At 39.4% G+C, this 26,881-nt stretch overlaps 1 protein-coding gene across 4 annotated transcripts; it reads right to left on the bottom strand.

Moving 5' to 3' along the window:
- Nucleotides 1–1,280: 1,280 nt before the first annotated feature.
- LOC106065833 (uncharacterized) lies at nucleotides 1,281–25,848 on the bottom strand. 4 transcript variants are annotated; one of them, XM_056040636.1, is made up of 4 exons: nucleotides 25,658–25,848; nucleotides 13,883–14,109; nucleotides 8,036–8,182; nucleotides 1,281–3,930 (listed from the first exon to the last, which is right to left on the bottom strand). In XM_056040636.1, exons 2-4 carry the CDS (start codon nucleotides 14,091–14,093, stop codon nucleotides 3,626–3,628), a joined length of 663 nt encoding a protein of 220 aa, XP_055896611.1. In that variant the 5' UTR covers nucleotides 14,094–14,109; nucleotides 25,658–25,848; the 3' UTR covers nucleotides 1,281–3,625. The 4 variants fall into 4 exon arrangements, with proteins under 4 accessions (XP_055896611.1, XP_055896594.1, XP_055896602.1 ...); XM_056040619.1 differs by having other exon boundaries at nucleotides 13,883–14,112; nucleotides 25,622–25,847; XM_056040627.1 differs by having other exon boundaries at nucleotides 25,622–25,847.
- Nucleotides 25,849–26,881: the final 1,033 nt, after the last annotated feature.

The following is a 26,881-nucleotide window of genomic DNA, read 5'->3' as shown; positions in this document are numbered from 1 at the left end:
TTATTCCTGTACCTGGGACGGCCTGTAAGTGTAGAAATATTTTATATTTTTTACTAGATCTATACTATGTGTAAGGTAGTTGTTTTATTTTCTACTTGGACTATTTGTCATAATAGTTGGCAACATGCTGTACGGAAGATGGCGGCGTCCTTCAGTCCTAATAGAATATAGATCTAATATAGTTTTGCATTTATGTATTGCAGGCTATTATTACTGCTGTGTTACTGCTTTTAACTGCTGCTGTTGAATATTACTGCTAATAGCTGCTGTTAATAAATGCTGTTGTTAGATCTATTCTAATTCTAGGGAAGCTAGTGTTACTTTGTTTCTGCTATTGATAGTTTTGTTATTGTTTCTGTAGATCTATTCTAGATCTAATTCTAGGGAAGCTAGTGTTACTTTGTTTCTGCTATTGATAGTTTTGTTATTGTTTCTGTAGATCTATTCTAGATCTAATTCTAGGGAAGCTTAAGCCTAAGCTAGTGTTATTTTGTTTCTTTATTATCGCCTTAGTAAACTTAGTTATATTTATAGTCTGTTTCTCAGTTCTGTTCTTAGTGAATAGTAAGGTACTGAGCCTAAGAATAAGATATTCTTGTTTTAGTGTTAGTGTTATGAGTGTAATAGTAGGATATTGTAGATCTAGACTAGTTTATTGTAGTGTGTTTGTGTAGATCTAGGTCTAGTGTAGAAGTGTAGGGATTTAGTTAGATAGTTGGTTTGGTTAGTTTGCTAGTGTTTGTAGTGGTGTAGATTTAGAGGGTTTTAGTTAGTTGATGGGTTCAGCAGTAGTGATTAGTCAAGTTAGTGTATATATTATTTTTTATTATTGATTGATTTTTGTATGTAAATAAAGTTTCTTTTTGTTTTATTTATCGTAAACAAAAGTTTGTTATCTTGTTTTCATTTAGTTAAGTTAGTTTAGTTTAGTATGTCTGGTTACTTAGGTGACTCTAGCCCCTTGGTCGTAGACTGAGGTGTCACAGATGAGCCCACCCAGTAGCGCAAACATCTGCCTACTGTTGGTAAATTTTAATGTTGAGCAGCAGAGAATAGGTCCTCTCTCTCCCACTCGCGCCTGCCTGACCTGCTCACATATATATAAATTGCGGAGTGGGTAAAAATCCCCCTTAACCGAAAATATATGACATGCAATTTGTGGGCCGGTTTATATGGTAATGCCCTGGCCGATTTTGATACCCAGTCCGCCCCTGCCCTATTAGCTTTGTCTTTCTGTATGTCACCTGTCACAATCAGGCTTAAAAAAATATGAAGAGATCTTGAAAAGTTGATTTCTCTTTTTAATAAACAAATAATTGTATTATTAGCAAAAATCTCATTATCGATAATAGGCTGTTCATTTTTAAAGACTAAAACAACAATACCAAAAGATTATCTAAAAATCGCTTTTCTGATTATATAACATGTAGTTTTCTAACCAAAAGTTCCAACAGCCTCTTTATAGATAATAGTTTATTCAGTTTGTTTTCAATTGATTCTTTGAGATTCTATTTCATGCCGATTGGCCGCATCTGAGTTTGTATGATACACACATACTCTCTATGTAATCTTTAGAGTCGTAAAAATAATGTTGAAAATAAACATGGATTGCATTTTTTATAACTTCAACAAAAGATTATACCCAAATTATTTTAAATTTATTATTATTATTTATTATCGTTATTAAAGAGTGACAATTTTTCGGCATCGTCAAATAGTGCACATTTTTCCGATGACCCTATTTTCTGGTGTCCCATTTACCGGTGGCCAATTTTCCTATGTACATTATTGTAACGCTATGGAAAATGAAAAAAATACAATTAGGGAATATGTGAACCGAACAGGCTGAAGCCATGTGTAGAAATGTGTATGAGAGGAAAATAGTAATTCTAAAAACTTTAAAGGGAAACTCCGATAGTTTTTCAAATTTTAGTTATTGACATATTTAAATTCTGCGTAAAAAGTTGTAATAGTAAACATTATATCATTTTTTATTTAAATGCTCGGAAAATGTTATATTTAATAAATTAGACAGAAAATTCTCCACGCCCCCCAAAAAACGGGGTTCTGCGAGATGTTTTTAGTTTTTAAAAACGTGACGTCACAAGGGTGCTGGCTAAATTTAGATCTAGACCTATATAACCGATAAACTCTCTAGTCTAGATCTAGACCTATCAGATCGCATTTATTGTTACGCTTCACAGCTAGATCTAGTCTCCACGTTGATTTATAATCGGTCATTGTTTATAAATAATATTCTAGATCTAAACCTCTATTTCTACTTGAAGAAAATTAAATATTGTTTTTCAGCTTGTTGCAGTAGTTCCAATCACAAATACAAAGATAAAATCAGCAAGTATGCTGATACAGAAATTAGTGTCTCTTTTCATTTGTTTCCAAGAGATGAACTTGAATGAAGTTTTAAAGGGAAAATGGGAAAAATTTATTCGCCTGAAGAGCAAATATTTTACAAAGGCATTAGCTAATTCCTGTTTATGCTCAAACCATTTTGAGAGAAGCTGTTTCAGCAACTTCATTGCTGTGGAAATGGGATTTGAAAAAAATTGAAGTTAATACCAGGTGCAGTACCAACAATACATTGGATTTCCAGGCCAAAGAATTCAATTAATGATACTACTGAGACATTAAAAAAAAACTGAAGTTCATAAATATAAATGAATCAGATTTGTGAGCTAGAAATTTACTACGAATACTAGATCTACTATTAAATTTCTTATTTAATAAGTAGATCTATCGTCTACGAAACTCAATTCCAACTTTTTAACTTTTGACCTTGGGGGTGTGTCTCGCCGGCTGAGCCAGCGTCAAGCTCTCATCACTTTTTCCAAGTCAACCAATGTTAGGTCAAAACGGCACAAAAAAATCATTACTTTCTTACTGTCAAACATACAGTCATAATTTATACACCATTAGAAATTTCTTTTAAAGTATTTTAATGATGTACTAACGAAAATTTTTTTTATCAAAGATAATTTTTTTTCCTCGTCCTCGTATAACTTGGCGCTTCCCTATCTATAGGATTTGAGTGCACCTTCGTGACGTCACACAGAAATTCAGTGAAAATCTGACTGTTTTGGATGCGCAGAAAAATTATGTCACAAAAACATCAATTACTAAGTTATTCTTGCAAATAAAAAAAAAAAGAATAATATATTCATTATCTATAAATCAAAACACATATTATATCAAAAATTGTCAAAACCATCGGAGTTTCCCTTTAAGCGCTGAACTTTGGATGGAATTTGTATCCAAGCTTATGACATTTTATCATTATAACTGACCTTTTAATTCCTCGACGAACAGAAATAACGGAAATAATGCGTTGGGGTTAGGAAGATGGGTCGAGCATATTAAACTTTACATGGCAAATAATTAGAATAAAACAAAAATACACTTTTAATTGTTGCAAATAATAAAACTGAAAAAGTAAATTGAAACTTTTTAAAAATGATTTTCTAAGCATATAGAATGTGAGTGAATAGATTATAGTCATTATTGAATCAATAAGTTTTTAAATCTGATAAAAGATGAAATGATTATTTTCAAGAATAAAATGAATGATGCTTTAGTCTAACATGTAGGTGCATATAAGTTTCAACAGGTTTCAATAGCTTCTCCATCGTGATCCTTCGATAGCCCCTTTGTATGAAATTGGGGTGACGCCTCTGGACGTAGGACCCCTCTTGAAAAGTGGCATTGGTGAGACAGCACTACGTCTACGGTGTCCATAATAGTCGTCATCGTCATCAATGCTCTCATCATTGTTATCAAAACTGTCCGGTATCATCAATGTACCGGCTATCAGAATAAGTGTCATGCCAATAACTGTTAGTCCCAGAGAGAAAGAGACAACAAAAGGATCAGGTACGGATGTGATGAAGACTACCATGCCAACAAAACTGCAAGCTCCTAAAGACAAGAAAAAATTATTTCTCAATTAGAAATGTTCTGAGTAGTATCATTTTTGTTAGTCTTTATGAGGTGAAAACATTTTGACATGAATTTTTGATTATTTTCAGGCGGAATAGCGTTTAGCCAATTAAATAAATAATGTAAAAATAAATAAAAACAAGGTTACAAAGACAGTTTGTGTGGAAACATAAACTCAAAATCGGCCCCCGAAGTGGTCCACCCAGGCAGGTAAAATTGCAGGTTTCAATATTTTCCGAAAGAACATCAGAATAAAATGCTATCAGAGAGAAATGACAGAATAAAGGAGAAAGAAGGTTGACAGATCTTGTGTTGTGCCCAAGCGGTCCAGCAGACCAAAGGATAGGCAAAAGTGATTGTGAAGTTAGATGTGACCCTGGCCTAACTGATGAATTACAATGAATATCCAATTGATCTAATTATTTTGTAAAGGGTCAATCTTTTATTCAAATCTTCAAGAAAAAAAAAACATTTCCGTAAAAAAAAAGAAGATTTAAACAAGGTTACAAAAGACAGTTTGTGTGGAAACACAAACACAAAATCGGCCCCCGAAAAGGTCCATCCAGGCAGGCTTCAATATTTTCAGAAAGAACATGCAAATGAAATTATATCAAAGACAAATGAGAGATAAGAATGGAGAAAGAAGGTTAACAGATCCTGTGTAGTGCCCCAACGGTCCCGCAGATCAAAGGATAGGTGAACGTGAATGTAAAGTTACTTGTGAACCTGGCCTAACTAGTTCCCCTTTTAGACCTTGTGGTCTATAGGACAGATGATGTAAAGTTCATCTGTTTTTGTGGCCTACGATTAGCGAGGGTGTCATGTAGCCAGCACAACGACCAACCGCCTATACTTTTCCCCAACTAATGTCAGGTACCCATTAGAGCTGAGTGGACTCAGAGGCGCCCAAAGATTCCAAAGTTGAAAATCCCAGTCTTCACCAGGATTTGAACCCGGACCCCCAGTTCGGAAGCCAAGCGCTTTACCGCTCAGCCACCGCGCCTCTCTTGGCCTAACTGATGTCTTATAATTGATCCAATTGTTTTGAAAAGGTTCAATCTCTTATTCGAATACTCAAAAAAAAAAAATTAAAAAAAATTTTCCGCAATAAAGAAATGTTCATAAAAATGAAGTTTATAAGATTACTATTCATTTTAAATTGGGTTCAACTTATAATGCATACTAATTAGCTTTTTCTCTTTAAAAAACTGCTTGCATAACTGATTTTAAAAATTAGATTTTTCGCTTTCAGAAAAAAAAGTAGCCGTTGCATCAGAACTTTGAATGGTCTAAAATATTGTGATGTCGGATTTTCAATATCTTTTCTAGTTTACGAGATCTAAACGGGACGGACGGACAGACGGTCAGACAGACAGACGGACAGACATTTCGCACAAAACTAATAGCGTCTTTTCCCCTTTCGGGGGCCGCTAAAAATTCACACTTACTTGACTTAGCAATACAAATGCAAAAAAAAAAACAACAAAAAATCTCAAGTGAAAAATTTAATTTTTAAATTCAACTATGCAAGCAGTTTTTTTCATTAAAATTACACCATTTTTACACCTATTCACTATTAATAATAACAAACACGGGTGGCTATTTAGTATGGGATATTGCTATTTACCATATTTTTAACACATGTAAGCAAACGGATTTAGATTTTTTGTCAAAAAATATTTTTATACAACTGTAATGCTAAGTTAAGTACGTTCTGTCAAATAACTACTACATTTACAAAAAGAAATGTTTATTTTTATTTTGAAGAGAAAAAATCGATTTAGTATGCATATAACTGGAGCATAATTTAAAACAACAATTAATAAGTAGTCTTTTCTTTACGAATCTCACTATCCAGACTCACAACGTAAAACACCATACACCACCAACTTAAAGAACTTGACAAATCAGGGCTCCAAAATAACGTAAAGGTTTAATGTCCATAAATAACAGCCAATACTGTACAATTGGCAGCACGTAGAACAGTACAAATAGCTCTGCGATAACACCGTGTTGCCGTATCAACACTTGCACTGGCCTCTCCGTCTCGTTCCGGGCTTGCACTGGGTTCAACAGTTCGGGACTGACTTCACACACTTGGGCTCGTTGTGTCGGACTTGATCACAGGCCAAGATCAAGACGCCGTTCGTCTCAACTGTACTTGACAGTACTCCGCACTGAACCGTCGTAATGCTCCGTACAGAACCACACAGTTGAACTGTGCTGTAGTCGACCGTGTTCTGAACTCCTGTTGTGAACCCGCATTCTGAACCGTCTTGACTGCGACACCTCCGCTCTTATATAGGGTCCCTACTGGCCTTCTCGAACCGGACAGAACGCCGCTCGACGTTTCTAGGTGGTCAGATGACTACAACCCTCGTGACGCTCCTGAGCTCTGTTCACGACGTCGATCCTTCCCGGACCGCCGTCGATCCTTCCCGAACCGCCGTGTTGACACTCGTCTCGGCTGACCGTCGTAACTCGTCACGGTTGACCGCTCGTCTAGCGCTGGCCTGGGGCGATTTGCGTCGGCTGACTACACTCACACCACTACCCCCATCTGTGCTACCACCAGGTTTATAACAATATTATCGCGTTAACTGAAGGGGCAGCAGGACTTTCGACAGTATCACTAAAGGATCATCTATCTGCAGTGTAACCAGTTATTTTAGGCTTTGCAAGCTCTAGCATCTTTAAGTAAACTAACATATATTTAATTGTAGTGTAGTTAGGGTGCTTGAGTTAATGAGCCCAGAACCAGGGGTTGGATTGGTCCAACTAGTTCCAGCTTTAATTTGGAGGCCAGGGGCTTTTTTTTTGCTTCCAGTCAGTTGTGACCAATATGGAAAAGGCTCATCCATAAATTATGGATGATGTCCATCAACTTGTTAGGAACTGTACTGCCGATTGCGATAAGGAATAAGTATTTTTTGAAGGCGGCATGGCGACAATAGAGGATTCGATGCACACAAACCAGATGCCCGCTACTTGCTGTGCGGGGCCTGATTTGTTTGGTCTGCTCCGCCTGCTATTATTTATATTTGGTTAGTATGTCATGAATTGTGTGTTAATTCAATTAATAGTGTTATAAACCTGGTGGTGGCACAGATGGGGGTAGTGGTGTGAGTGTAGTCAGCCGACGCAAATCGCCCCAGGCCAGCGCTAGACGAGTTACGACGGTCAGCGAAGTCGAGTGTCAACAGGACGCTTCGGGAAGGATCGCCGTCGTGAACAGAGCTCAGGGGCGTCACGAGGGATGTAGTCATGTGACGAAGCTAGAAACGTAGAGCGATGTTCCGTCCGGTTCTAGAAGGCCAGTAGGGACCCTATATAAAGAGCGGAGGTGTCGCAGTCAAGACGGTTCAGAAAGGAGGTTCACGACAAGAGTTCAGAACACGGTCGACTACAGCACAGTTCAGCGGTGTGGTTCTGTACGGAGCATTGCGACGGTTCAGTGCGGAATACTATCAAGTACAGTTGAGACGAACGGCGTCTTGGTCTGTGATCGAGTCCGACACAACGAGCCTAGTGTGTGAAGTCAGTCCTGAACTGTTGAACTCAGTGCAAGCCCGGAACGAGACGGAGAGGCCAGTGCAAGAGTTGATACGGCGGTACGGTGTTATCGGAGAGATATTTGTACAGTATTGGCTGTTATTTATTTAACTATTAAATTGTTAGTTACTTTGGAGCCCTGAGTTTTCAAGTTCTTTAAGTTGGTGGTGTATGGTGCAGTTTGCAGAGAGCCTGGATAGTGAGATTCGTAACAATAATTTGGATTTTTTAAATATTAAACTCCTTCAAGATTATTTCTACGTTTGGTAATTGGGTCTTCGGTCTGAAAGTATTTAACCCCAGCGTCACAAATATATTTTGAAAATATGCAGGCTTTAGAAACATAAAACATGTCGTATGAGCTATACAGAAAAATGTATGAGTATAAATGTATGAGTATAAATGTATGAGTATAAATGTATGAGTATAAATGTATGAGTATAAATGTATGAGTATAGACGAGACCTTAGATTTTTTGGTAGGTAATAAGTTGTCTCTTGATTTTTTTGTTTGATATATACATTTCATTTACCTGCCACGTAACACAAAACCATAATAACAGCAGCTCCTGTTGGAGTCCTCATTCCTTCTGCACACATATAGATAAACAAGAGGACCATAGTGAAGAAGGCTAAACAGAATGTGATGGTCTCCATCGCTCTTACCGCATTGAACGTAGCTAAAGAATGAAAAAATGAATTTATATACATTTAACATCTTTTCAAATAGTTCCCTATAAAGCTAAAATAATGCAATACGTTAGTGAAAGAGCGATAGAAGTAACAACTCTAAAATGCTTGTTTACTTATGTATCTGGACCTAAATAATGTGAAAGTTTAGCAGCTAAGTTGTTTAAAGTGTGGAATTGCAACGTCTGGCACCCATAAATCACCGCAAAAGAACTGACTGGAACTTCTCTTTCAGATCATAATTTGGTTTGAAGTATGTCCTCTGGAGCTGAATCAGCGTATGCACTAAATCAGTGGTTCCCAAACTTTTTTGTCTCATAGACCCCTTGCCATGTTTTCTGATTTTCGGTAGACCCCCGGCTTAATATTGCATTTTCGCAAATTCATCAAATTCTTTTTTTTTAAGTGTAGAAAGTCGAAGAGTGAAAAGTAATTTAAAGCTATCTTTTTTATTGATAAAATTCAAATTTAAACCAATTAAAACAACAATTAGTATGTATAATTGGAATCACCAAACACACTGTTTTTTTTTGTGTGGAGATACATCATTCGTTGCTACAGATAATATGTTTCATTTGTTGTTCTGAAGTAGTCCTTCAAACATTAAATATTTATTAATTAATTGGCCTTCAGTATTATTGTAAAAATTTTCGCAAAGGGCAGTTTCTCGTGTATTTCTTGTTTTCACGTGTGGCTCAAATATTGGGTCAGCGGAACTGTTTTAACTAACAGAAAAGGCAAATGTGAGTAACTGGCTCGTAAACGATGCTTTGGGCAGGAGGAACTCATTAGCTTTGGCTTGCAACCCACCTTGCAGAAGGAAAGCTGAATTCAAACCTCTGCTGCCTTGCAGCTATACCCAAACATGGGAAAGGTTTCGTGGGTCAAATAAGGTAAAAATAAAGGTAGTTTGCAGCAAACTCTCAATCAGAGAGTGCGACGCCACTGATCCCATACTCTATATGTCGTTTGCAAAGAATTACATAATAAACTTTTTATGTTATAACTTATATCACCGACGTACCCTTGAAATTTGTTTTATAATATCAGATGTAGGTTTGTGTAAAACAGTTATTAAAACTACTTCAACGGCTGCTAAAATCAATGTTTTATCAACAATGACTATGCCTAACAAACTGGACAGTATTAACTTCCTCCCCCGCAAAGAACAATCTACAATTTTCCAACTAAGAACAGGACACACACCTATTTTAAATTACCATCTGAACAAAATAAACTCCACACAACTCCCGCTTTGCAGACACTGCGCCCATCATGAAACCGTAAACCATATCCTCTTTGAATGCCCCTTCCTAATCCACCTTAGGCAGACCCTACTTCCACTACAGCCCAACATAACCAACTATATATATATATATATATATAAGAATTGCTCGCTTAATAGTGCAAGATGTATATATATAATGCAGAACAGTGGCGTAGCGAAGGTGTTTGATGCCCAGTGCTTAACACCACAACAAGTGAGGGTGTTTTGAGAAATAACAGGAGGTGATTTTGCATTACAATTTATCTTTGGTAAAGCTAGCTAGTCTAACAACGGATGGCGCACCAACCATGAAATGAAATGGTTTTGATGCAAAGCTACTTTCAAAAATAAGAAAGACTGTTGCTAATTTTAAATTTGCTAATTTTTTAGTGCATCATTTACCAAAAAACATTCTGCGCAAAGCAATTACAGTTCCAACATGCCATAAGATCGTTTTCAGTCGCTGTCAATTTTATTTGTGCCTGTGGTTTAAATCCTCGCCAATTTTCAATGTTTCTGGATAACATTGGACACAAATGTCACTGGTCACCTGCAAGACTTGAATTTGAAACTTCAAAGTAAAGACAAAATGGTCACAACTGCGTGTGGTGATGTGAGGTGCTTTAAAGCAAAATTATGACTGTGGATAAACCAGATATCAAGAGAAAACCTTGTTCACTTCTCAACGTGCCAGGAACTAAAAAGATTAAATACGGCTACAACATTTGGTAAAAATCTTCACCTGGAATCGTTAGTAGATGTTTTCAATGACCGTTTTCGTGACTTCGTTTCATACGAGCAAAATTTTTCGTTGTTTGTATCTCCTTTCTCATTTGCTCCTGAAAATGCTGCTGATAATGTGCAACTAGAGCTGATAGAATAGAAGTCAGATTCTTTGTTGAAATTGGTTTGGCTGTGCCAAAATTGTACAGTTATTTACCTGAACGTTACGTTGAATATCGGAAGTTTGCAAGCACTGATCTCTGTGAGCAGTTCTTTTCCATAATGAAAGCTACAAAAAAACCTCATTGCTCAAGACTATCTGATCAAAATTTTTCATCAGTGATAAAAGTGTCAGTGGTAAAAAAAAACTTCAACATGACATTAATATACTTGTATTCCAGAAAAGATGTCAAGCATCAGGACAAAGAAAATAATGCGTAATCATAGTAATTTTTAATTACCAAATAGTACTACAAATTTAGCTAAGGGACAAGGTATGCAATTAAATATTGTATTTTATTGTATTGTTTCTAATTGACATAAAACTAGTAGGCTGTTTTCAACAAATTTTTCCTGCGGCCCCTCAGGTCATAGTAAGATTTTTATGTGGCCATATACCTTAATGAGTTTGCCATGCCTGCTCCAGGCGAAATTTGTTGCTAAGAGCACCATCGAGATTGATTTCAATCTGAGGATTCAATTGTTGGAATAGCGAAACAATTCATATTCACCTACCACATCATGATCCTATTGGGTGATTATTTCTTGAACTATCACCTCCAAGGAAGAATAAATTTCAACCAGTAGCTCTTTCTTATGTGTTTTACAGAATCTTCACCTTTTTCGCTTGACTTCTTTTTATTGCTGGGAAGCGTGGTCGAAAGGCCAAGTGGGCTTGAACTTGGCTTGGCTTGGCTACCTAGAAGGGGGCTCGAGGTTCGACACCCGACTCGGGCAGAGTTGTGTTTACTGAGCGCCTAAAGGCAGCACGGAAAACAAACTTCTAGATACCCCCTCCCCCACCCACCGGTCCACAAATGAGATTGTATCAAAAGCGCTCTGAGCATGCTATAAGCATGAAAGTAGCGCTATATAAAAGCTATAATAATAATATTGTGGCCAATACCTCTTTGATATTCTGCACTAATCCTCAGATCAGAGCACATACTTTCCCTGAAGGTAATAATGGCTTGAGCGTTTCCCTTCCGACAAGCAGTTATCGATGTTTTCCATTTAAGTGTGCAATATCGAATTGACGATCATTGTTTTTGAAGTTAGACTTACCCGTCGTTTATTTCAGTTAATTCAGGGGCCAAAAATCTAAAATAGGTGAGAAAATTAAGTCTGCGTTGCAACTAACAATCCGCCTACTTAAGAGATTTTATCTTTACAATTCTTCTTCAACTCGTTCGTGATGCCCATTGAGGGCCTGATTCTGCTTTGAGAGAAAAGGAATGAAAATGATATCCAAGATTCTTTTCATTATCAGATTTTGACCTTTAGGACCCTTTGATCACCGCCGTCAACCATTTTAACCAGAGAAGACAATTTATCAGTCTGAGCTAGCACTATGAGCGCCAGCCAGACTTATCAATCTTGAGCAACGCCCATAATATTTACACAGAGGCAAAATGGATAAATTTTTAAATCAAATACAGTAGTTAGTGTTTTTTCATGTATGTCAATGTGTGCAATTTTTACTGAGAAATTTTTTGCTCAGTTTGATGCCCCTCATCAACTTGATGCCCCGTGCGACCCGCACCACCCGCACATGGCTAGCTACGCCACTGAAGCAGAAAGTAAGGCGTATGTATGTATGTATGTATGTATGTATGTATGTATGTATGTATGTATGTATGTATGTTACGAATAGAAATCAAAACCGTTTCACCAATCTTGATAAAACTTCGCATAAATGTTCCTTGGGTACTAACTTGAACCGTGACGTATGTATAGTAGCCCTGAAACAAACTTAAGACCCTCAAAAACAAAGTTGCCCAATTCTATGACAATTTTACTATTTCATAAATCTAGGCCATGTTTACATGACATGACATGTTTCTTCAGATTCTGAAAATAATTACATCCTACCCCAAACCTCGTGCAGGATGACGTGGGATGGCAGCGGGAAGGAAGCCGGACCTTCAAGAAAAACTAGCGACAGTTTACAGCGCAGGATGACGTGGGATGGCAGCGGGAAGGAAGCCGGACCTTCAAGAAACACTAGCGACAGTTTACAGCGCATGATGACGTGGGATGGCAGCGGGAAGGAAGCCGGACCTTTAAGAAAAACTAGCGACAGTTTACAGCGCAGGATGACGTGGGATGGCAGCGGGAAGGAAGCCGGACCTTGAAGAAAAACTAGCGACAGTTTACAGCGCAGGATGAGGTGTGATGGCAGCGGGAAGGAAGCCGAACCTTCAAGAAAAACTAGCGACAGTTTACAGCGCAGGATGACGTGGGATGGCAGCGGGAAGGAAGCCGGACCTTTAAGAAAAACTAGCGACAGTTTACAGCGCAGGATGACGTGGGATGGCAGCGGGAAGGAAGCCGGACCTTCAAGAAACACTAGCGACAGTTTACAGCGCAGGATGACGTGGGATGGCAGCGGGAAGGAAGCCGGACCTTCAAGAAAAACTAGCGACAGTTTACAGCGCAGGATGACCTGGGATGGCAGCGGGAAGGAAGCCGGACCTTGAAGAAAAACTAGCGACAGTTTTACAGCGCAGGATGACGTGTGATGGCAGCGGGAAGGAAGCCGAACCTTCAAGAAAAACTAGCGACAGCGCAGGGTCGTATTTAAGTACATAGGGCCCTAGACTTTTTGAAAGCCATAATCAAACTCTCAATATGAATACTTGTTTATCATAGTGATATCTAATAGTAAGCATATGTTTGAAGAAAGAACTTGGACATTTTATTTATTTTTTTTACTTTAAAAAAAGTTACAATGATTTATTATGCAAAAGATAAAAAATTATGAGCTACAGGCAGCGCACGTGAAAAGTGTTTAATTTATTCTCTTGGTGCATGTATGTTGACCAGCTCTCGCTTTTATAAAGAATAGTGTTCACTATACCATCAAGTGCGGGATAAAACAAGCATGTGCCCTGGCTCTGACACTATTCGGTATTTTCTTTAAATCCCTAGACGAGGAAATACAGGTGGAAGCCTTGAACCTGGCTTGACTTCAAGCCAACACGGAAACTGTTCTCTAAGGATACGGCATTCACCTCCCATTCGCAACAAGGATTACAAAGGGAGGTAAATGTTTTGGCAGCTGCATATCAAGAGTTCAATCCTACAATAACATTCACCAAGACTAAAAATCTAGCACAAGTGGTGGTGCAGGAAGTTACCTACCTGGGATCAACTATAAGACTTTGAAGTGACAAAAATACAAACAAAAAAAAAAAAAGATTGGAAACGCTTCTGCAGCAATGGTTGTCAATCGTAAGATTTAAAGGATTGGTGGTAAAAAAAAAATGCTGGAAAAAAAATTCGAAAAAAAAAAGTAAAAAATTATAAACCGTCTAAATTTTGAGACTTTTAAATTCTCTTTTTTTTTTAAGGCCCCTTCTTGTGGAGACCCTGGGGCTGTAGCCCACCCTGTCCTGGCTTAAATCCGGTCCTACCAGAGCGCATACCACACGATCGGGTAGCTAGCTATTCATATTACATATATTACATATATACTGACCTGTTTCATACTGTGAGGCCACTGAAGTGTCTTTACATGAACCTGAAGTACATGCAATCATTCTCCACAAACCAATATTGGTTTCTAGAGCATTGTTAGTTGTACTATAAGTCATCCAATTGGTAGTAGCCCAGCCAGCAATGTGTATTGATATTCCAACAATTAGCACCACAAGGGCTACCTTGGACCAACCGGAAGCCGGACCACACATCCTTCAATCGATTTACCTGCTAGAGAAAAATGTCATATGTGTGTGTATATATATATATATATATATATATATATATATATATATATATATATATATATATATATATATATATATATATATATATATATATATATATATATATATATATATATATATATATATTGTTATGACTTTGCCATGCGCACCGCCATCCAAGATAGTGCAGAAAGAAGGTGCGCACTATCAGTGACCAGACAAGTCGGATGTTGACATAAGAGACTAACGATTTCCGCCCAAGTCTAGAGCCATTATGGAGATGTTGTACTAAAGGCAGACGTTACTAAGTGTTTGTGATGTCCTCGTGTAAATAAACATCTATGTCCTCGTTGAGTTGCCTCACTTAAGTTATTACAATTGGTGTCAGAAGTGGGATTTAGGCAGCTCAACAAAAGGATAAGAATGACAACGCTTAGGAAGCTAGATGAACTTAGCTGTAAACAGTTAAAAGAGGAGCTCCATACAGGGAGCTGAGGATCTTCTGTGACAAAGAAAAAATGAGAGCCAGTCTTTGGCAGGCCCTTGTTGATGAAGGGGAGGATCCGGAAACATACCTGTTTGAGATAGAACCAGATATTGGTGAGGTGCTGAACACCCTGCAAAACTGGTTATGTGAACTTTGTACTTTCCAGGATTCGATGAATCATTCTATGGACAAACTGATACGTAACGTGCAAGGCCAGGTCAATCCAGAAAGAGAGAGGAGTCCATCATTCAACAACAATGAACCGTTACTCATTCAAGACTGTGGCTGTACTGATAGTTACAAAGAATGCGTCAATGTTAACAAGAAAAACGCAGATGAACAGAAAGAGACAGTTGAAGCAATAGAAGAAGTCTGCTACGCGACTGAAACTTTTGCTGTACCAGTTTTGAGTGCCACAACGACCCGGATAGAGCAGGACAACTTTGAGCCTGCGTTAGAGCCTGTCACTTTGGACCTTAAGGACCCCTGTCGATCTACCTACGAGGGGAACTTGAATTTTGATTGTTGCATTCAGGCGGTAAGCAACAACTGTACATGCGGTGCTTCACGAAGGGAGTGCAAATGTCACGAAACCCATCAACAGGGTCTGAAACCAGTGGACTTCGATACTTCTGTTTTCACCAGCGAGAGAGGCCTTGAAGGTGGTCAGAAGAACCCTGCAGCTGATGAACTTGTGCACATAGGACGTTGCCCAAGTGCCCCACAGACATGTCTTTCGGACACGCTTGAAGATTATGCCGTGTTTGACAACCTGGCCTCCTGGGGGCCTACGGTGCATCAAGTAAGCGTGCTGGAGCAATGTGTAAGACCAATGGTCTTGATGACCACCGCCATGACATCCACTGCCTCTCTTCCTGCCATGAAGCTGCCGTCGGTGCTGACTGAGAGAAAGGCCAGACAACGAAAACGACGCCCCCTTAACCAAAGGCAGATCAACTGGAAAAGGAGAAAGCGGCATCTGCAGAGAGCAGTGTGGATGACTTTGTGGGGAACACGCACCCTGCCATCTGTGACTCCCACTGACCGACCTCCACCTGCACTGACCAACGTCCACCACCCTGTATGGCACCTGAATCTGTTCGGGACGAACAGATCTGAGAAGGGGGCAATGTTGTAACCCCGCTCCCGCGTTACACTAATGGTGCGCATCTGAGCACTACTGAACACGACTAGTGAAAGACAGATTGAGACAGGAAGAAGGACTGTTGTGAGCCGGCTAAAAAGTCATGGGAGTCTAAACAGTCTGGTGCTGAGTGCTGTCCTGTGTGATACTAGGAAACTGTGTGGGAGACCTGGAGCGACACTGGGAAGTGTGTCGGTGGTCTGTTCTGTGTTCTGGTATGAAGTAGGACTCTTAGAACTTAGACATATTACTCCCTGTGACTTTATAGCAGAAGTCCAAGTCTAACTAGTAACTATTACTATTTGATGATTCCTATACTAGTTATACTAAATAAATACATCATTTACTCTTGTCAACCTGTCTTTCGTTGAGTGCTGCCTTAGAGAGTTACAACAACTGGTGTCAGAAGTGGGATTATAGGCAACTCAACGAGAGGAGGTAGGATTTACAATGGCAGCTTTGAAACGATTAGACCAACTCTCAGTTAGAGAGCTTAGGAAGGAACTTCGTAACCGATATGAGATAATTGGTGGTACCAAGGAGGTGCTTACAGCTCGTCTCCGGCAAGTCTTGATAGATGAAGACGAAGATCCAGATATCTACTTATTTGAAATTGAACCGGAGATTTATGAGCTTATTGGCAAGATAAATGAAGCAATGTGTGAACAAATTAACAGTATGGGGAACAAGGTAGATAAATTGGTGTCTCGAATGAAAGAAGGGGTAGACTCGTTGGTAAAGGAGCAGTTGCCTGTAGACTCGTTGGTCAAGAAGTTGCGTGGTCAAGACTGTGGTTGCACAAACAGTGGTGACGGAGACGCTGGGGATTTGAGCGCCGTCTGTGTCTGTGTTGTGGGCAAGTCTTGTGGTTGTGACTTTCAAGACGAGAAACGTGATGGCGATTGCTGTGATGATCTCAACGAGATGTACCGAGTCGAACGGAAGGAGACAAATGAAGTATTTGTTCCTGTTTTACCTGTTACTAGTACCTTAACTGAAGTCTGTTATGTGCCTGAAGCGTTTGTTCCTGTTGTACCTGTTACCAATACCTCAATGAGCCGGACAGATCAAGACAACGTTGGGTCTGCGTTCGAGCCTGTTGCTGTGGACTTTAAAGACCTCTGCCTATCTTCCGGTGCCTACGAAGGATATTCGAAGCTTGACAACTGCATCCAGAAGTTTACCATGAACTGTACGTGTGGCGCATCACACATAGAATTTAGATGCCAAGAAAACCACCAACAGAGCATGTGTACTTCTACCATCATCATCGGCATTGGCATAGACGAATGTCAATCGGACTACTCTAAATCTGAGCCGTCAAGAGGAAGACATTTTCCACTTGAAACTGAAGAGACCTGTATTCTGGACGTGAAACTGTTGTCTGAGGATGACTGCGGTGCATTGGACTTTGTTTGCAACGTGGCTGCAAGCGAACCTGCAGCTCCCTTGAGAGGCGTCTGTCGGGAAGGTCTGCTGAGACAGCGTGTCCGATCAACGGCTGTGCTGAAGAAAACAGTACTCGACCCTATCTCTTTGTGTGGCAAACGGCCACGTCATTATCGCAACAACAGCCTGGTCAACTGGAGAAAGAGAAAGCGGCACTGGAAGAAAACAATGCGGATGGCATCGTGGGGAACACGCTCCCTGCCGCCTGTGGCTCCCACTGATCGACCTCCACCTGAACTGTCAAACCTCAGCTGCAGTGTTTCTTTTCGGGACGAAAAGTGCTAAGACGGGGGCAATGTTATGACTTTGCCATGCGCACCGCCATCCAAGATAGTGCAGAAAGAAGGTGCGCACTATCAGTGACCAGACAAGTCGGATGTTGACATAAGAGACTAACGATTTCCGCCCAAGTCTAGAGCCATTATGGAGATGTTGTACTAAAGGCAGACGTTGCTAAGTGTTTGTGATGTCCTCGTGTAAATAAACATCTATGTCCTCGTTGAGTTGCCTCACTTAAGTTATTACAATATATATATATTCACATCTTTCTCTCTATAGAAAAGAACCCGGTCTCACGTAGAGGATATCAAACATATATATATAACTATACTCATTAATTACTCTCCTTACCCAGTTATTCCCTTTAAAACTTCATAGGCAGTTTTACATGTTTAAAATATTTCCATGTTCAAAAATTAAATCTGGCTAACATCTTTTTGTTAACATTCCAAATGACCTAAAGACTACTTTTTAGCGACCACCAAAGAAAAAAAACGATATTAGTTTTTTGTTTTTGTTTTTACGTTCTGCCAATCGGTCCGTTTATATCTCCGAAACTAGAAAATACATTGAAAATTCGATTTCAAATTTTTGAGCTTACAAAGTTCAGGGGCTAGTGAAACGTTTTGTTAATTAATAAAAAAAAAAATTTTTTTTTTTTAAATACACATACACCATATTGAAAAACATTTACTATTAATGCAAAACTTTGATTTGTACACTGCCTACATTTATCACACTAAAGCTTTTGAGACAATGAGTCACGATGGTTTGTGGACTATGGAGGATTCTATCACGGCTTGGATGCCCTTCAAGATTCATCGCCATTCTGCAGCAACTCCAAGGTCAAAAAGGTCAGATACAACGGTGACTTATTAGCTGATTGCTTTATAGAGAATGGTGTGAGTCAACTTTCTTCGCTATATTCTTCTGAGCAACGAAAAATAAAATGAGACGACGCCTGTATGAGGGTACAACATCAAGTTCCGCTCTGATAGTAGCATATTTAACATAAAGCTTACTCCCCCTGTACTACTGAGCTGCCCTATGCAGATGATTGCTACTGAGCTGCCCTATGCAGATGATTACTACTGAGCTGCCCTATGCAGATGATTGCTACTGAGCTGCCCTATGCAGATGGTTGCTACTGAGCTGCCCTATGCAGTGTGACAGGTTAGCAAAAGTGACGTGTGTTTGGCGCGTTTAATGTCTAGGAGATGATTATTTTTGAAACTATCACACACCAACCCGTCAGCATATAAATCGGGAGCAGGCACGCAACGAGACAAGCAATGAAAGAGAGATACAAATTAAGAATTGAAGAATATTTATTAACATGAATATTTACATAGAATAATAAAAAGGGGGGAGGGTTTGCATCTATCTCTAATCAATACTATACTTAATCATCGCTCTTGCACTTAATAAGAGAGTATGTCACTTTGTCTTCTGAACTTAGCTAGTTGTCCTGTTCATGTCGCAGCTGGCTATGTCCTGGCTTGAGGTTCTGCAGCTGGAGGTGGCGCTCTAGCGGATTGAGGGACGCCGGGCATACAGTTCTTGTGGAATCTCAATCCAAAGTTCTGATATCTGATCTGCCGTGGGCAGCGTAGTTGACAGGATACGTCCAGTGAGTTGCGGAGGGTTTGGCGTAGCTATGACGTCTCGCACAGACTCTGGGTCTATAGGGACGTCGTACCTAATAAGTCGATAGGTTGGCTGTCGAATAGGCAGGCAAGTAGAGCCGATAGCGCCAAGTAGTCGAGATGAGTAGATCCACGTAGAGATGATACTCAATAACAAGTAGGCAGTTGATTCAAACAAATAGGCAGACAATGCCAATCAAATAGGCTGATGAGTGATCGGATAAATAGTTGAGAAGTGTCGAGTAGACACTGAACAGCAAATAGGCAGACAGCTGAGGGAGGCTGCGGATAAATAAAGACAAGTTAGGACATGTCTTCTCATGCATCTTATCGATGCCCTCGACTGAGGTGCATTCGTCAGATTGGAAAATTGCTTTTGAGCACAATGGGGAGATGATGACAAATGGGATTTGGAAAATAGGTGGCTGATAGTAGTAATATAAAATGTACATAAAAAGGGGAAATAATAATCTCAAATAAACAACACAAGTGGAAAGAGAAAAGGTGTGTGTGTGTGTGTGGGGGGGGAATGGACGGTGGTCAGCGACCATGACGGTTTGTTTACATACGACCGTCGGCCGAGAACAATGGAGTGTGCTTGAAAGGAGGGTGTCCGTTCAAGGGGCGCAACTCTAGTAAAAGTAGAATGACTAAAGGAGAGATAATTCATATCTCTATTCTAAGCGCAGTATTAGTGCGCTAGTAAAATTATCAAGGCGGTCAGCCGAGATAAATGAAATAAAATAAGATGTACAAATATACACATGGTTGCATCAACGATCAATTGAGCAACGTAGCATTAATAGATTAATGCAATACATAAATAAATGCATATGCCATGTTTATGTTTTCTACTTACGACAGTGAGAAATACACAATGCACTAATTAAATATAAATGAAATAGTAAAATACACATGATAAAATCCAGTGAGAAATGCACAAAGTAATTAAGATGGAACTTATGATTAAGTTCGGCTTACCAGCAGATATTCCTCTAAGAGTAAGAATAAATGAAATAGTCCAGTCTGGCTTGATTTAATCTACCTTATAAAGGCCTGGTAGAGACGGGCGGAAACAGGAAATGTCCTAGGCTAAGAATTATCCTACACGTGGGTGAATCCGACAAGAGTCGCACCTTGGAGTGTCACGAGGCGTGTTGACCCGAGTAATCTCTTTGATCAAAGAGAGACGTGGGAGAGGGGGGGGGAAGATTGGTTTGCATTCCACCCAAGGTGGTGTCAACTGCGGCCGTCAGACATCCGGCAGGTAAGATTAAAGAGATTGTGTGTTTATCTTTACCCCGGTCAAGGGAAGATAAGTGAAAAGCCGCCAAGGTGGTGGACTCAGTCTAGTGAGACGAGGAAAAGGTGGGGCGGGTGAAGAAATTGGGGATAGGACGGGGAAATAACTAAAATAAAATAAATAAATAATGATAAAATATAATTAATGCTGTGATAAGTTTGAGTGACTCTGACAGCAAGCTTTTGACTTGTCACATGCAGATGATTGCTACTGAGCTGCCCTATGCAGATGATTGCTACTGAGCTGCCCTATACAGATGATTGCTACTGATGATTGCGCCCTTCAAGCAACGTGCCGTCCATGAGTTTGCTGAGACTGCTGCCTCGTTTGGTTTTCCATTAACCTTAAAAAAAAAGCGGAGATCATGCTTTACAAGTCCACAAACATTTCAGTTTAAAAAATGATTGTGAATGACCATTTCCTTTGTTGATCACTTTATATACTTGAGGCGCATATTGTCAAACGATGCGTCACAAATAGACAACTGAATGTGGAATGGTGCAAATGCGTGTTCAAAGAAGAAAGGAATTAGAAAATGGAGTCATGTAAACGAGGTTCTTATTGACATATTTTATTTGTTCAACCAAGATTAAAGTTCTCATAATCTACTATTGATGAGTCTGTTTTGGGTTATGATTAAGAGTCTCATCTGCTCGTGGCCAAGAACCGTCTCGCTAAGGCCACCAGCGCTTTTGGTTACCTCTAACTGAGAGTATGGCTGAATAGGTCTCTTCACCTAACAACATAAAAATAACTATGTTCTGCTGGAAACCGATGAGTACAGTATAGAAGCACTAATTATCATTCGACAGCTGCGCTAGGTGGAACACTTATCCTGCTTGAGGAACAACCGAATACCTAATGCGAGCTTAAAGAAGGACCGCGTAACAGAGGCCCTACCCCCGTAAGCGCTGTAAAGATCAACTCAGGTGCCATTTTGCCTTCACTGGTATAGCGGAAACAGGCAAATGGCCTCTGAAAGAGACAGTTGGAGAACTCTCACAAAAGCCGCGGGACACACGGGATACGTAAAGTTTGAACTATAAGCAGTCCCTCTATACTGTCCATAATGGCGTTTGCAAAAACATCGCTTTTTTAAAGTGCAGTCTTGCCACCTTCGGTCCATGATGGAGCGCAAACATATTTTCGTTACAGACAGACCACGAAAAAAATATTAGCGGATTTTCCCCAAACGGGGTTTACTAAAAAAGGGTATTTACAATTTAAATATTTGTCGCTTTCAATTTGTGTCTTCAGCATGTCTTAAACAAGAAAACATTTTAAAATACTTCCATTATACAACTTAAAATATTAGAAAAAAAATTAAATTAATTTAAAAATAAGTAGCTGAGACCAGGTATCCTACCCGTGATTTTGAGATCGTGAGCTGCGCGAAAGTGCGTCGGTACAAATTCGGACAGCCGGCTATGCATACTTTTGCATTTTAGCGGCCCCCGAAAGAGGAAAAGACACTATTAGTTTTGTGTGGCCTGTCTGTCCGTCCCTCCGTCTGTCCCATTTAGATCTCAGAAACTAGAAGAGAAAATGAAAATCAGACATCAAAGTTCTAATGCAACGGCTACTTTAATTTAATTTTTTAGATTATATATGCAAGCAGATTTGTCAAAAAATTACATCACTTTTCAATGAAAAACTTCAGGGGAGGTAACTTTAAAAAAAAAATGGTCATGGACTTATTCATTAATAACTCAAGCTTCATTCATAGATTCGCGCATTGGTACAAAAAATTTCCATCTAAGGTCACAATGGTAAAGGTGTCAATGGATCATTATAAAATATATTTTCCATTTCTTAACTAACTCATTGAATAGAATACTGATTCAAATGTTGTTTTTAAAAAATAATTTTGATACGAACTTTGTTTTAGTTATAAGTTTACAAAAAACAAACTACTTTTATAGCGCGCCGTTTTGACATAACCTCATTATACGGGCCTACACTTGACAGTCTAAATAAGACTAAATTGAGCCCAGATCTAGATATATATGATATATTATATATATTATAAATGAATAAAAAATTCGAACAAAATTTTAATTATTAAGCCATAACTTATCTTCTGACAGCTTAGGGGTGCAGATTTATTTATCTTATATCACATTAAGAAATGAATTGGATACGAACAGCATAGTACACCATTACTCGGTAACAAAAGACCTACTATTCATGATCATAACATTGGCCTAGGTCTAGTAATTTTAAAGTTAAACGTTTAAATTTATACGAGTTCTAGTCTAGATATAGTAGATTATATATCAAAATTCTATATCTAGTTCTAGATCTAGATTTAGTCTAGGCTTAGAATGATGTAACATGTTATTAATTTTGAATGTATGGATAAGGTTAATAATTAATTTAAAAAAAATATACGTGTACGCTAAATGAATATATGAAGATGCTGTGGCTGAGGGGTAAAGCACTTGGAACCGGAAGTTCCGTGTTCAAATACTGGTAAAGACTCTAAGTGGACCATTTCAGGGGCCGATTTTGAGTTTGTGTGGAAACACAAACTGTCTTTGTAACCTTGTTTTTATTGATATTATCATTACGGTATATGGACATCTAGATCTAACATTAGACCTAGACTTTTGATTTAGAACTTTTAAGATCTAGTTTAGATATAGATCTACTTCTAGATCTGCTAGGTGACGCTTATGGCCTTGGTAGTTCACTTCAACTTGTGCGCCATGCAGCAGCAACTAGACCTCACATACAGTTAGTGGACAGAGACCATAGTTTCACCAGATACTAGCTCTGGCCTGGATTTTCCCGTCAATCGAGACGGTTTGCCGGGGTGTAGCCGTTGCCGCATGCAGACAACCGTGGAACGTTTTGGAGCACTGTGGGACATGTAGAGTACACTGGCCATCCACTGCTCTCAAACCAGCTACATTTGTCTGGACCCTTTTCTGCTGCCTGTAGATGTATTCTAGTTTGGGTGTTTTTGTTAAAATATCTTTTGTCGTTAGGCTCAGCATAAAAAGGATCAATGCACTCCAGCATTAACCTCTTGTTCTCTACTGGAATTGGTAGTCGTTGCAATATTATGCTAGTTTGATTTAATTTATCTCAATAACATTTTCATCAAACGTGTCACACATTTCGTAGAGTAAATGTTGAAGTGCTCGAGCTTAGCCACCACTTTGCCAATAATTAACCCTTAAATTTTAAGCTACCCTTTGTGTTTTGTTTTCCCCCAGTACATCTGCCAACAAGAGTACAATATATAAATATTTCTTCGTTAACACCCGTACCGAAGTATAAACTCTTGCACTGGCCTCTCCGTCTCGTCCCGGACTTGCACTGAGTTCAACTGTTCAGGACTGACTTCACACACTGGGCTCGTTGTGTCGGACTCAATCGCAGACCAAGATCAAGACGCCGTCTCTTACTATTGAGATGTCTTGACTGTACTTGGCAGTACTCCGCACTGAACCGTCGTAATGCGTCGTACAGAACCACACCGTTGAACCACACTAAACTGTAGGCCTACTGAAGTCGACCGGACTGTAGTGAATCGGGCTATAATGAACCGTCTTGACTGTGACACCTCCCTACCTGCATTCTGGAAACCGACGGAACGTCGCTCTACCATTCTGTTTAATTACTTGACCACATCCCACGTGCCTGACAACAACGCAGTTGGCAGTATCGGCTCGTCACGGTTGACCACTCGTCTAGTGCTGGCCTGGGGCGATTTGTGTCGGCTGTCAACGCACACACACCACTACCCCCATCTGGTTCACCACCACCGGAGGAAATTCCAGCTACCCGTCGCCTCAGCGTGGCCCTCAGGTAGAAACGTCCAGGGGTGGAAATGGATAGGCAAAGAACGAGTAGCGAACCAGGCCTTCTAGCAGGTCTCCCTGGGTGATCTTTTTTTTTTTATCTCACTCGGGTGGGGATGGAACAAGTAACCTGCAACCCTGTCCAAAAGTCCGTCACACCGTTCCACAAAGGGGGTCGTCATCAGTGTCCCGTTAGCTGGAGTGGCGACCCTCGAACGGGACAGTGGCGGTAACAGTATAGGAATATGAGACAAGTTCCCCGCAGTTAGCACTGTACTCGACCACTTGTAGCGTGTGGACCCAGGATCGGGGACGGTGCGCTGTGTACGCGGCACTGCCCGGTCTGGCCCATTCAACCGATATGGCCGTCCATCGCTGGGAGCCCTCAGACAGGACACGGGATGAAGAATCCCAACGTCCAGGCCTGGTTGTTAGATAAAAGCCTTTCCAACAACCAACGGGATTCACAGCGCCTTCGACGCCATCCCCTACTGGACTTCATTGAAGGTTCACCACCAGGTTTATTACGATATCAATACGTTAAGCCCATCTCTTTCCATCACTTTAAATTATCAGAATTGATATCCTCAGCTCTTGATCCACTTTAGAAAGGAATATCCTAAAACAGTGAAGCCCAAAATACGGCCCGCGGACGACATCAGGCCCGCGAAGTTGTTCAATCCGAATCTTTTTTTGTTTGTGGAACTTGATAATAAACCAACATATTTAATGTATTTAAAAAGTGTATATGTTTAAAAAAACCCATAAATAACGGCAGCATCAAAAAATATGACGGCATTCTTGGTTTGATTCGCGAATAAAAGATTATCAAACTACGTCTATTTACCAAAAAGAGACCACAAAATGAGCCTAATAATGTCAGTTTAGTTTAAAAAGAGAACTGATAAATGCAATAGATATAAAAGGAAAAGAGTATTTCCGGCCCATTCTAGTTTTGATCTAAGAAACAAAACGCGTCCTTTATGACCATCTCCTTTGTTTTTGTATGGGATAGTAGACGTCGAATATACATACATACATACATACATACGCCTTAGGCGGGCACACTGAATCCGCCTCTGAGTTTGCGTGAAACATTATCTCTTTGTAATTTTTTTTTTTCGGTTTATATTTATGATTTTCCGTATTACTTAACGTGTGAGCACGACTAATCGCTGAGGCCGACTAAGACCTTGTGTGTAACACAAACTACACTAATTGTATTTTTTATTTACTGTTTGGTTGCAATTGTGTTTAATTCAAACTTATCTACATCAAATAAGCACGGGTAACAAATAGTTTAAAAAAAAAGTAATATACATTGAACTACATTAATATAAAAGTTAATAAAATGAAAACTGTTCAGTTTAAAATTAAGTTACAAGGCTGTACTTACAGTTTCAAGTGTAATGAAAATTGTATTTATGTTTACCTATGTGCCAAGATATACAGTACAATGACGTCAACAAATGTGGTTTATACGATCACTTTCAAGATTTCCCAACTTCTCTTAAGGAACCCAGCGGAAATCTATTTTTATGATTTCAATCAAAAGAAATATTCAATAATTATAAAACTCAGTAGTTTGTATGTTATATCGAACCCTAGCCAAATGGTAGATAAATGACGCTAGAAAGATCCAATCAATAAACTGGATAGGTATGTAAACAGCAAGGAAGTCGAACTAGAAGTAAAAAAAAAATCAATAAAGTGAACCGGATCGATACGTTTATGTACTTTTATAAAGAAATACTTTCTTTTGTAACAGACTAAAGACGAAATCACATTGGCCTATAATGACGTGTGTGTGACTTTTTGTCTTTTCACATCTTAGAAATTATTGTTTTCCTCTCCCTCCCCTAACTCCCCCCCCATGTTAATATAATTTAAAGCATTATATATATATATTATAAACTAGAAAGTAAGGCGTATGTATGTATGTATGTAGGCCTATGTATGTTATGTATGTATGTATGTGCCGAATAGAAATCAAAACCGTTTGACATATCTTGATAAAACTTGGCAGAAATGTTCCTTGGGTACTAACATAGACCGTAGTGTATGTATTGTAGCCCTAAAACAAAGTTGACCAACTCTATTAAACTATTAGTATTTAATAAATCTATGCAATGTTTATCATGGTTACATGGGAGAAGATCGAAAGGATCTAGATCTAATTTTTAGCGGCCCCCGAAAGGGGAAAAGACGCTATTAGTTTTTAGTGAAATGTCTGTCCGTCTGTCCGTCCGTCCCGTTTAGATCTTCAGCACCGAGGGTCCCGGGTTCGAATCCTGGTGAAGATTGGGATATTCAAATTCGGAATCCTTGGGTGCCTCTGAGTCTACCCAGCTCTAATGGGTACCTGACATTAGTTGGGGAAAAGTAAAGGCGGTTTGTCGTTGTGCTGGCTACATGACACCCTCGTTAACCGTAGACCACAAAACAGATGAACTTTACATCATCTGCCCTATAGACCACAAGTCTGAAAGGGGAACTAATTATGCCAGATTCACATCTAACTTTACATTCACTAGCACCTATCCTTTGATCTGCTGCACCGTTGGGGCACTACACAAGATCTGTTAACCCTCTTTCTCCATTCTTATATCTGATTTGTCTTTGATATAATTTCATTTAGATGTTCTTTCTGAAAATA

Source organism: Biomphalaria glabrata, chromosome 1, assembly GCF_947242115.1.
Source record: "Biomphalaria glabrata chromosome 1, xgBioGlab47.1, whole genome shotgun sequence".
NCBI lineage: Eukaryota > Metazoa > Mollusca > Gastropoda > Planorbidae > Biomphalaria > Biomphalaria glabrata.
This window is presented reverse-complemented; position numbering and strand designations above follow the sequence as displayed.

What these genes read in the sequence shown, in the direction of transcription:
- LOC106065833 (XM_056040636.1), bottom strand. Translation starts at nt 14,093, where the DNA reads ATGTGTGGTCCGGCTTCCGGTTGGTCCAAGGTAGCCCTTGTGGTGCTA. An exon ending in GGCCTCACAGTATGAAACAG is followed by an intron (nt 8,183 to 13,882) that starts GTCAGTATATAT and finishes TTCATTCTTTAG; the next exon opens with CTACGTTCAATGCGGTAAGA. An exon ending in GGTTTTGTGTTACGTGGCAG is followed by an intron (nt 3,931 to 8,035) that starts GTAAATGAAATG and finishes TCTTGTCTTTAG; the next exon opens with GAGCTTGCAGTTTTGTTGGC.